This window comes from Hydra vulgaris, chromosome 02 (assembly GCF_038396675.1).
Source record: "Hydra vulgaris chromosome 02, alternate assembly HydraT2T_AEP".
Taxonomy (NCBI): Eukaryota; Metazoa; Cnidaria; class Hydrozoa; order Anthoathecata; family Hydridae; genus Hydra; species Hydra vulgaris.
The window spans coordinates 54,724,830-54,737,660 of NC_088921.1; the positions used below are offsets into that span (position 1 = coordinate 54,724,830).

At 28.4% G+C, this 12,831-nt stretch overlaps 1 protein-coding gene across 1 annotated transcript; it reads right to left on the reverse strand.

Annotated features, from left to right (window-relative positions):
- Window positions 1-10,856: 10,856 nt before the first annotated feature.
- LOC136076148 (uncharacterized) lies at window positions 10,857-12,382 on the reverse strand. The gene is made up of 2 exons (XM_065789619.1): window positions 12,091-12,382; window positions 10,857-11,824 (listed from the first exon to the last, which is right to left on the reverse strand). The coding sequence occupies exons 1-2, from the start codon at window positions 12,380-12,382 to the stop codon at window positions 10,857-10,859; spliced, it is 1,260 nt and encodes a 419-aa protein (XP_065645691.1).
- Between the last annotated feature and the right edge of the window lie 449 nt (window positions 12,383-12,831).

Sequence of the window (12,831 nt, forward strand, 5' to 3'; positions counted from 1 at the left end):
CTCTTTATTGTCAGCAGAAGCATGTAGCACGTTTCATATATTTTAAAGACCGTTATACTCATGCCAAGCCTCTATTATTTGAAATGAAAGTTTTTAATATATATGAGCTTAACATTTTTAATATTCTTTGTTTTATGTTTAAATGTAAAACCAATTCATCCCCTATTTCTTTCCATAATTTGTATTCATCGAAAGATAAAAATAAATACATTTTGCGGAATGATAATTTTATAAAGCAGCCCATTTTTCAAACAAATCTTTTTAAATTTTGTATTGATTATCGCGGACCGTTCTTATGGAATAAAATAGTTTTAAAAAATTTTACTAAGGATTTTATTCATCAAAGTAACTACTTTTCTTTTAAACGAAAGCTTAAAGAACTCATTTTTACAATTGAAGATGTAACAATATACTTTTGATATATTTTTTTTTTTTTAGTGATCTTCCTTTTTACCCCCTATTTAACTATTGATTTATAAAAATTATATATTTGCATCATTAACAATTGCAATATATAATAATGCATCTTGTATTTGTAACGGAATATTTTAAGTTTCTTACTTCGTTAACTTATTTCTTATCTTGTAAATATTTTATAAATTTTAACACGATCATTTCTTAGCGGTACTCGACGACAAGACCGTATGGTCTTCTACGAGTTCCCGCGTTCTTTTATTATTTAATAACGATTATTCTATATATATATGTTTTTATTATTATATATTTGTATTTTAAATATTGTAACGAAATGCTTATTTGTAATGTAATAAATAGAACAAAAAAAAAAAAAAAAAAAAATAATATGTATATATATATATATATATATATATATATATATATATATATATATATATATATATATATATATATATATATATATATATATATATATATATATATATATATATATATATATATCATCATCATCATCATCAAAACTAGTTTTACTTAAAAACAATAACAATAACAATAAAAATAAAAATTTCAAAAATAATAAAATAGTAATAATAACAATAATAAAACAATACATTGATTTAACTTTTTTTATATATCCAACTTGTAACTTATTTAATATAATTGTCTATTTAATATATCAAACTTATTTAAAAATAAATGCAACTGCATTTAGCTAATGGCATCAGTTAATGTTAATTAAAAAAAAAGGATGGCAGAAGAACTTTGACGAGACAAAGGGCTTGATGATTGGGTTTAACTACGCGCTTTAAATATGAAACCTTCTTCAAAGTTTAAATTTATTCATAACCAATTAGATAATTTTAAAAGGTTTAATGACCTTAGCAACTATATTTCTTTTGATTCGTTAAATTTATCTGAGGAAAATACAGATTTATTTAGAAGCTAAAGTGAAATTTACAGTAGCAACAAAGACGCTAATAAAAGACGCATTTCTATTTTTAGTTGAGAAACGGATGACACCATGCATTCCTAAGACTAAAGACTGTCAAAAATTATTTCCGATCAACAATGACATAATGTTCCCCTGCAACCCTCAGGGTAAATTTTGGTTTAGTCCAAATTTTTTTTTCTAGCTATTATTATTAGGTTTGAAAATGATGTTTTAGACTATTTTTAAAATCAAAACTAACTGTTAAGCATAAAAATTCATGATTTATTGCTTTAAATATCTTTGAAAAAAGTGACGTCATTTACGCAATTTTTTTTAATTAAGTATTTAAAGTAAGTCATAAAAAAATTCATTTTCATGATTAGTTTTACCGTAAACAGGAAATTAGGTGTTTAATTTGTGCTGGAAGATTTTTGCATTTGTAGGAAATAGTCAAGTTATCCATATTAAATTCAAAATCTGACAAATAAAAAGAGATATTTTATCAGATTAGATAAAGTTTTGCTTTTAATAAAATCTAATAAATGATTTTTTTTTAGTTTTAAATCATTAAAAACGTTTTGATGTTTTTTGTTTTGTCTAAAATTTTCTATATTTTAAAAAATTTAATAGTAGTTTTAAAAATCAGATCGGTGAGAAATGGCAGAATATTTAAACGTAATATGTGCATGCTGCTTGAAAATATTTGGTAAAAAGTCTGACAAAGTTCACTCATGTTATTGAAAAACTTTAATCACATAAGCTTACATTTTGTACAACTTGTAAAGTAAATTAAAAGTATTAATAAAAGTAATAAAAAAATATGATATATCTTTGATTTGATCAAGAGCATTTCTAACACTCTGAACATTGCATGATTTACTAATAACTAAATTAAGTTTTAAGCACAGTGAACAAAAATAGCCTTTGAATTGATAAGTTTTATTCTAGATGAAATACCTTTTAATTTACCAGACATTGCCCCAGCACCATCATATCCTTGACCTCTACATTCATGGATATCAAGACCAAGATCATCAATTGCAGAAATTATGTTTTGCGCAAGACTAAGACCAGTTGTACCAGATTTACATTCAATAAACCGTAGAAAGTCTTCACAAATAACATTATCACAGTCAATGTATTTTATAACTAGAGATAGCTGTTCAGCATTAGAACAATCAGAGGCTCTATCACACAAGATAGAAAAATAACCTAACTTTTTAATTTTCTCAGTTAGAACTTCTTCAATTGTTTTTCCACAGCATTCAATAAGTTCGTTTTGTCAGTTTTAGATATATAAGTTGCATTTTTAGGAGCAGAACAAATATGGTGCTCAAGAACTTTATCACCTGCATCAATACGAAAATTTAAAAGCTCTACAAAGTTACCTATACCAATGTTGTCTTTACATATTTCTCCAACCTCTGGATGGTACTTACTGTCATCACGATGACCTCGAAAAGCAATATCGTTGCGGCCAAGAAAAATAATTGTCTTTATAATTGGAATTTATTTCGATTACTTATAATAAGTTTTTTTCTTAGATTATCGATGTCAACTTCAATCAGATTTTTTTTTGAATTAAATCTAAATTGCAGCATGTGCAGACAATGCATTAACATTTGATGAGGTCGACAATTATTATCGTGATCCATATAAGCACGAGTTGCATTACTCCATATTCTAAAAGGTTTTTGAAAAAAGTTGATTATTGTGGTATTGTTTGGAATTCTGCTACCCAACAGTGTACATGGAAGGCAGTATGCTCCATCTTCAATCTGTGAGTAAGCTAACCAGGAATATTCAAGCAGCCATTTATGTAAAAATGATCGTTTTTTTTTCGCCAGAAACAGGAAAAACAAAAGGCAAGTTAGGAAGTTTAGAATAAATATTTTATTAACTAGATCTAATAACATTGAATCATCTTTGCCAGCAGATATATGTCTATCGCGCTCATAGTAAGTAGAAACATAAAAATGAAGGCTTCAAGACTGACTTGATGCACAAGGAATACAATTAGGTAAGATTGAAAAAGGAGTAATATCAATATTTACATCTATAGTTTTAGTTTCATTATCTATGCAAAACTTTATGTGAGATTGAGCTAATGATTTTTTATTTGAAAATAGATTTTTAGGAGGTTGACAAGATAAATTAAGAACCTTAGTGGTAACAGAAGAATGTGATAGAACACTTGGCAAAACTGAACACGATCCTCTTTTTAAATCACTTTTGACAAATTTCTTTAAGCATAAAACTTCTCTTTTCACAATAGAGACAAAATTATTTGTTGACTACATATCTTTATCCTTGGAAATAGAGCGACAATCAGTGTTACACCATAAAATACTCAGAATTTCTTTATTTGTTTTATGATCACCACATGGGTATATACTCACATTAAATAACTTTTTATATTTTTCAAGTCCAAATTCAGGATTAACAGACCAAATTTGTTTATTTAACACTGTAGATAATGCAATTAAACAAAGAAAAGAAGCAAAATTATTGTTTCTGCAATTGTTATAGGCTTCTTTTTTTATAAGTTCAGAAATATTTACATCATTTAATTCTGTAAAAGAATCAGAAGACTCAAATGAAACACATGCCATGAAAACACTAGAGAGTGAAGAAAAACTTCTAGATTCCACTTGGTTTGAGATTATTGGGTATCTTGAATAAAAGGTTGCTTTCTCGAACAACTCAACAGAAGTTAATAGTCGAAGAATTTCATGTGTTTTATCTGATGAATTTATTAATAAAGCAAAAGAGTTGTAAAGACAGTTACCATTTTCCATTGACCTGTAAAGTCATAACATATATGAACTAAATATAACTAAAAAAAAACATATATAACTAAAGGTTATTTGTCAAGAATTATTGTTTTGTAGAAAAAATAAAACATAAAAAAAACGCGTTTAAACTCATACTTTAAAACAATATAGTCTTCATTTTCTTTTTGCATGGGAATAAAAGCTTCCATTTCAGAATTTCTTAAAGAAAGAAGATCTTTGTTTATAACAGGAAACTTTGAATTTAAATCTTTGAAATTATTACAAAGCTTTACTTTGTAAGTCGTAATATTAGGCAAATGCTTGGCTTTAATGGCATTGGATAGCAACAAATCCATAATTGCAAACAAAAATAAAATTTGTATTAAAAATTACTTTAAACTAATTTTTGATAAAACTTCAATTTATTCATATACTCAAAGCTTTATTATAAAGCTTTAATTATTCGTATAAAGTTTATACGAATAATTAAGGCGTTATTGGAATAATTAAGGATTCATTTTTACATATAAACGGAACCGAGAAAACCTTTTTGATCAAACGTTTCTGTAACTTTTTTTTGTTGTCTACCGGAAATTCGGGTCAAATGAATCCTGAAACAATAGGGATTTTTTTGGCCTTAATTACGGCAACCAAAATAAATACATGGCAATAACGATTGATTAAAAGGGTTCTTTTGGTTCCGTTTACTTTAAAAAAAGAATCCTGATTAATAGCGGCGTTTTAAAATATCCCGGAGGAGAGCGAAGTCTTTGAAACATTGTTAAATCCGTGTATGTTTTTCTACAATTGCAATATTTATTATTTTAAAGAACTCATATATACATATCAGTATACTATAAATTTAAGTTTAGTATTTTATATATTATGAAACGGAAGTTTTTCTAACTTCTTAGAATATTATGGGTGAATCCTGGGCAACACAGGATACCACCTAGATCCGCCCCTGATGATTATATAAATATTTGGAGTTTGCTCAATATCGTTACATAAAGTTAAATTCTCAAACAAAAACAAAAAGCTTGCTACGGGCCTGATTTTAAATTCGTGATTGGAATCTAGTTTAAATATTGTGATTTACACTTTTGTTAACTTTTTTACTTTAAATTTTTGAAAATTTAAAGTAAAAAAAAGTAACAAAAATTTACTGAAAAAAAAAGAACCTGATGTTATTCATCTGTATGATAAAATACCATCAAGACACTTTTTTTCACAATCGACCATGTAATGTTAAACTTGAAAGTGTGTTTTTTTTTAACCATCCTACTAAATACGCTATATTAAATAAATTAAAAAAAGCGGTAGTTGAGGTTATAAAAAGTTATAAATTTTTTTAAGTTAAATACTTTTACATTTTTACTTTTATAACTATATTCGACTTTTTAAGTTAATCATGATGTTATTTACATCAGTTATTTAAAAGTTTTTTTAAAAGACTGTCTGGTTTAATGTTCTTGCTTTGGAAATGGCTCTATTTTTCAATTTTATTTGTACATTTGTACATTTAGTTGTCAAGTTTTGAAGTATAGTTGATAAATATCAAATACCGAGGACCCTTTTTTTTGTACGTGTGTGTCTCTAGTTGGCACATACGACCCCTCCCTAATAAGAGACCTCTTAGGGACAACAACTACGCTGAATAAGAGATGCGAAAAGCTCCTTTACGGTAAATTTTTTTCTTGATCACTAACTTATTTGAGCGGGTTGGACACTAAACACTAACAAAAAATAGGTTATAAAGGTGCCCACAACTTATAGTATAAAGATTGAACAGCTTTTCTAACTATCTTTTTTCAAATAGATTATATATGAAAAAACGCTATAAAAGATTATATTTGATAAACAATCCTTTAATCATATAAAGCAGTCGATGTCCTTGCGGATACCAAAAATGTTATATTGCGTCATATTACCATAACAAAATACTTGATTGAAAAAGTAAATACAAAGAAAAAAGACTGGAGAAAAAGCGCACTCTAACCAACAGTAACTTAGCCAAGGTTTACACATGTATGAATTATCCATAGCTTAGAAATTATGCCCCTTCCCCCCTTCCCTATTTCCTTCCTTGACCAAGTTTCAGTATGGCTACTAACCTATTTTTGCTAAACAAAAAAAAGAAATAAAAAAATCAATGATTATTTAGCAGCCTCTATTAGCACTAATACGAAAGGAGCCCGTCTTTTCATTACTGGTATACCCGCATGTTGACAATATTTGCCCTTAATTATAGTATAATTACCCTTTACGATATACGTGAAAAAAGATCCTTTGCCGATGCCCCACCACAAACACTACCCACATACATCAGAGTATTACCTGATGTATTACCCAGTAGTGCCCTCAAACAGGCGATGGATTTGAATACACTACCTATCTCAAAATTTATGTTAAATCAACATGAAATGACTGTTTTTTGAGAAAGTAAATCATATAACTTACATTTTACTTACTTACAGAGTAAAGTATAAAGTTTCAAAAAAAAAACTACTTTTATTTGTAAATGTAAATAATAATTTTTGCCAGATTACTTTTACGTTAGCTGTTTTTGCTAATTAGTTACTTTTACACGTAAAAGTAATTTGTTGTTATGATGTAGTTTTATTTTACTTTGTAAAGTACTTTTATTTTACTTTGTAAAGTGCTTTGTAGGTGTTACGTCTTTTAAATATTATATTTACGTAAGTTTATTTCGTAAATTAACTTTTTTACATTTAAAAAGTAAATTACATTTCGATGTAAATTTTTTACATAATTATAACCATAATTACTTTTCAAAGTAATTTACTTTACATGACTTACCATTAGAAGTAAGTTACATTTACAAGTAACAGTAAAAATGCAACTAACTTTACTTGTAAAAGAAAATTACTTTTTCAAGTAACAGTTATTCATTTAAAAAACTTAACTTAAGTAATTAAGTTTTACTCGTTTTATAATTTATGTAAAAAAAAAAAAATTAGTTTTAAATGTAAGTAAATTATGTATTTTTATATGAGTTATGTAAAAAAATTTACGCTAAAAAGTAATCCGCGTTTTTACATCAAAATAAGTTAAAGTGTCATCCCTAGATTGTACCTTAAAGTTTTACTTTTTTGCATTACTTTTGTACAAGATGCTGTCAAAGTTATTGAAAAATAAAAGTAAATTTATTTATATGTGAAAAAAGATCCTTGCCGATGCCCCACCACAAACACTGCCCACATACATAAAAGTATTACCTGATTTATTACCCAGAAGTGCCCTCAAACAGGCGATGGATTTGAATACGCTACCTATCTCAAAATTTATGTTAAATCAACATGAAATGACTTTTCTTTGAGAAAGTAAATCATATAACTTACATATATTATATAATTTATGTAAAAAAAAAAAAAAAATTAGTTTTAAATGTAAGTAAATTATGTATTTTTATATGAGTTATGTAAAAAATTTTACGCTAAAAAGTAATCCGCGTTTTTACATCAAAATAAGTTAAAAAGCCATCCCTAGTTTGTGCCTTAAAGTTTTGTTTTTTGCATTACTTTTGTACAAGGCCCTGTCAAAGTTATTGTAAAATAAAAGTAAATTTATTTACTTTATATAAACTACTCTTAATTTACTTTACAAATTATATAAAGTGTAAGCCTATGTAATTTAATTTTTTTTTAATATAATTTATTTTTAATAAAGATTTGCTATTACTTTTAATATAAAAAGTTCCTACTTAATAAATATTATTTTATCTGTAAATTTAATTTACATTTCGTAGCATATTACTTTCTTGTAATTTACTTACATTTGTAAGTTAATTTTTAATATAGTTTTTTTAAATAAGTTTCTCTTATAGGTAAATGTAAATTGAACTTGTCATTTCGAAGAGGGCACAAGTCCATTTACTAAAATTTTTCAAAATCAACGATTTAAAGTATTAGAAGAGGAATGTAACAAGTTTTTCTTCTTTTGGTCTTCACAGAAATCTCAAACAGGCAAAGAACTTGGTTTAAAAGCTAAGAATCTGGCTAAACTTTACCCAGAAGACTTATGTAAAAGATGTTAGAATAAATACTCTAGCTAACAAAAAGCCTGTCGAACGTTTAAATAACGTTTATGCAAAGGGGCCGCATTCAATATTTTCACAAGCGTGTGTTTCACTTAAAATCTTTCAAATATTGCCCGTTTAAAAGTCGGAAAGTGAAAGATCTTCAGGAAGTTAACTATTATCAAAGATTATCTTTGCTTCACGATGGACCAGAAGTGATAGTGCTACTTGATAATCCTTTAAATTGAATCAGATTCAGACAACAACGTTTCTTATGAAGAAGTTATTTCAAAATTTGCCCCTAAGCAGGTCTGGAAGATATGTTCGTTTATAAAGACTTTTCCAACCATAGTTTGTTTTTATAAACCAAAGTTAAGTCAATATGATTTTAGATTTTTATTGAAAGTAAACAAAAAATAACTATACTAATTTATTTGCTATTTATCATTTTAAGTCCTGAAGTATGATAGGGCATCAATTAAACTTTTGAACTCGGGTATCACAAAAGCTCTGGACGGGCCTGTTCTTATATCATGCATAGTTAATGTCAATACCTTACAGCTAAAATATAAATTACTTATTTTTGTGTTATTGCTAAGTAAATCATACTTGACAACATTCAAAATATTAAACAACTATTTTTTGACCATATAAACAAAGTTTTTGGAGTGGCATTAAGTGGTAGAAAATTACCCAGTCTCTCTTTTTTAATGCTTTCAATGAATTCGGCTAAAGATGTCATCTTAATTTTTTTAAAGCGTGATTTAGTTAAAATTTTAATTCGTTACAATTAGCCAATCATAAAACGGCAAAGTTATCGCTCGAAACTTTACCAAGTTTGTTTACCAACTTCATCGAGTTTGGGGTGTGCCGTGTACAGGTCCGACAAAACTTTAATATTTACAAATTTTGGCAAAAAGTTAATTGGATAACAACTCATCACCATTCGCTTAAACAGAATACAAAATACTAACAAAACTATTTCAAAAGACTAACAAAAATTATTAAACGCTAATAAAGTTGTAACAGCTTGTTGTCATGGATATTCTTGCATTAAAAACACGTTTTATTATTATTTTTCAAATTTTAACCACATTTTAAATTATATAACTTAAAATGTGGTTAAATTTAAAGTACGACAGGTGTTTTATATATATAGTTACTATAATAGCTACAATTAGTTTTTTTTACGTATTTAATTAAATATTTCAGAACGTTAAGCAGCATAGTTATCTGAACTGCATTATGCACGGCGGTTTCAAATTGATACTTTTTGAAACTTTATTCTGAGCATGCGCAGTCAACAACTGCTTATCATGAAAAAATATCTACTTTTTTCTATTATTTTTTTCTGAAGCTCAACTACTCTAACTTGGATTTTTTTACGTTTGATATTTCAAATTTCTTTTAAACCGTAACGATTTGTTTCAGAGTTGACAGATACAACTTTCTGTTATAAGTTTTATTGTTGCAATTAAGATTTTCAACAAAAGCTTTCAAATCAAACAGTAAAATATTTTTCTTGAGATAATCAGTTTTTTAATCAGCTATATTATAATAAAACGAATTTTTTGTAGCTGAAAGTAAGATTTTATTTTTTCTTCATTTTATTCTCCTTTTTTTAAAGTTAAATTTAAAGACCGGTTTGTTTTTTTTTTTGCACTTTTTTTATTCATCTTACATAACTGCTATATTTAGATATTTTGTAAACATGGGCCATTCAACCAAGTTAAATCTTATTTGTCGAATATGTGAACTCAGTTGATGTGAATAAATATTCTGAAAAAATTGAGATTTCATTTTATTCAATGAGTTGGCCATTACCATGCATAGATAAATGTTTTTGTTTCCCCAAAATTTCTGAGAGGAAAGTTTAAAAATTAAAACCTGGTCGACCATGTATCATGGAACAAAATCAAAAGAGATGGACCAGGCCGATCATAAAAAGCTTAACTGCTAATATAACAAAACCAACGTTGCGTTTAAATGTGATTGATATTGATCCTGTATTAAATCCAAATTTAAAGTTATGTATATGCAAGTTATGCAACATCATTATGTACAAGTCACAAATATTAAAAGAGTGTCAACATTCGTTTCGCTCAGGTGTTTGTTTACGGAGATTGAAGGAAATTTGGAAACAAAAGCAAAATGCTTTATTTGTGAACAACATATTTCGTCAAATAGAATTTTGAATTCTGTAAATGTAATACAAATGATAGAGCACATTCTTTTAGGTTGCAATAAAGAATGCAAATTAAGATATTCAGAAAAACATTCATGAAAGCTCATATGGTAATCAAATATTCTAACATGAAGATACTTGCAAGGTAAAATAACTTAAATTTAAACTTTAAATTAAACCAAATGAAATTGTGAATAAATAAAAGTTTTTAAAAACAAAATGTTTCAAATTTTGTTTTAGATGGCTCAATTCAAAAGATATAAAATGTGCATCAAACAAAAAGCTGTTGTATCACATCAAAAAAAACCTTATTAAGTTGAGTGTAAAACACCTCATGTATCTTAATACAATTCAACATAACTTATATACAAACTAATTCTCTTGATATTTACAATTATGTCTTTATATTATATACAAATACGTCTATATACATATGTAATTATTTACAAGTAACGCAAATCATTCGTTAGCTTTAAAACAATCATCATCTCGTCTCAAGGTCTAAAACGCTTAGGAGTCCTCCTTTCCCGCGTACTTCTTTGTAACACTTTGTGTCTTGTTTGTTTTTTCTTCAGGCAGCGCAACGTATAATTCTTCTTCATCTTCTGGATCCTCATTTAAATCATTGTCATCACTTACTTGTCCAAGATCTTTATTCGAATCGTTGTCAGCTCTTACTTTTCTTAGGTCTCTTACATGTCGACACATTTTGTCCACTTCTACTGTTTGCTCCGAGATTATCTCTGTAACTATTCCGATCTTATATTGAGAGTCGCATCGGTTATCCGAGGGTTTAACCCATACTTTATCGCCAAGTTTGAATTTATTGGTTATCTTCTTATAGGAATCATGTGCATACTTGTTGTTATTAATTTCTCTTACTTTAATTTCGTATTGATATAACTTATTTGCGGATGTAGTAGAAGACTTACACCCAGCTTCTGGACTAACGTTATACCAATAAACTACCTTCAGTATACTGCACGGAACTCTCTTCGCCGTTCTTTTGAAAGTTCGGTGACACCGTTCTGCAATTCCATTTCCAGAAGGTGCGTAAGCGCACCTGAATTGAAGTTTAAAGTTCCATTTAGTTACAAACTGCGAAAATAATGTGCTTCGAAGTGCAGTATCATTGTCCGTCAGTATTTCATCCAGACCTCCTTGTTCGAGAAATATTGCGTTTAATTCTTGAATAACACATGTGCTGGTTTGATCTATAAGATATCGCCATATTGCATACCGTATAGGTCCACAGTCGATTAAAGTAAGATAGTGCTGCCCCTCATAATAAGTTATGTCCATGCCAAGTCCTTGCCACTTTCTCTTTACTTCTATTTCCCTTTTCGGCAACTTTGTTGGACTTGTATCAATTGATTGACAGGCTATGCACTTCTCAACCACTTGTTTTACTTCTTCCTTGCTCACTGACGGATCGATTTTACAAACAAAGTACAATGTTTTCTTCACGCCATAATGTCCTGTAGAGCTATGAACGTTGTTTTGTGACTATGAAATTGTTATCTCTTCTCTAACGCAACTTTTTGTTTTCCATTCCGACTTGTAAACAAAGAATTCTTGCTCCATTGGATACGCGGACCACCGGCTTACAATGAAGCCCGTAGATTTCCAAATGATCAAGTACGCGACAAACAAGTATTCTGTCTTCACTAACAAAAATATCATTAATGTATGATGACGTTCCTTTCCAGATTGTTTCATCTTGCGATAGCACTTTATCCAATACCACTTTCATTATGACTTGCACAAAGTTTAGTCCGAATCCCAAACGTGTTAAACAAAATCTTTTGTCCACGGAATGCAACAGTTTGGTAAGCCCAGAGTTTCTCATCGATTTTTAGTTTCATGTATGCTGAAGATAAATCAATTATTGAAACATTTTCTGCAAACCGTCTCCAGTCTCGAAGTTTATCAGCACACGCATCTGTGTTCGCAGTGAATGCTTCAATAAACGTGTTCAGCTCCCTGAAGTCTAATGCTGGTCGTACTTTTTCTTTGTTTTGCTGCACCACTGCCATAAGAGGAACCAAACCCTTTATTGGACCGTGTTTCTTCAAATCGTACTTTTGCAGTCATTTTTTCTCTATCTACCCTTTAATTTCTTTTTCGTAATCGTGTTTTATGCCAACAGGGATAGTGTATTCAGCAATCTTATTCGCTAGAGTTTCAGGTTGAGAATTATTATTCCATTTCCACGCAAGTATCTAATCTCGATTTTGTTTCTCAAACGAAGCTGTGAAATCTCGAGCTATTATATTCAAATTACTGACATCTTTTGGAATATCACTTCTTAGTCCAAGTAAACATGATTCGTTTCTTCCCATAAAACAAACATCACGAGTTGTAGATATTAATACTCCGTCAAAAGCCACTATTCAATTCATACCCATCTAAAACAATAACTAAGTGGTTTGAAGTCAACTACAAGTGCTTCCACAAAAACTTCATAACCATTTGGTGTGACAAT

Bases quoted from the DNA above. Each gene is read 5' to 3' on its own strand.
- LOC136076148 (XM_065789619.1), bottom strand. From the start codon at position 12,382: ATGGCAGTGGTGCAGCAAAACAAAGAAAAAGTACGACCAGCATTAGAC. The intron at 11,825-12,090 runs GTATTGGATAAA...ATAGCTCTACAG, and splicing joins TGCAAGTCATAATGAAAGTG to GACATTATGGCGTGAAGAAA.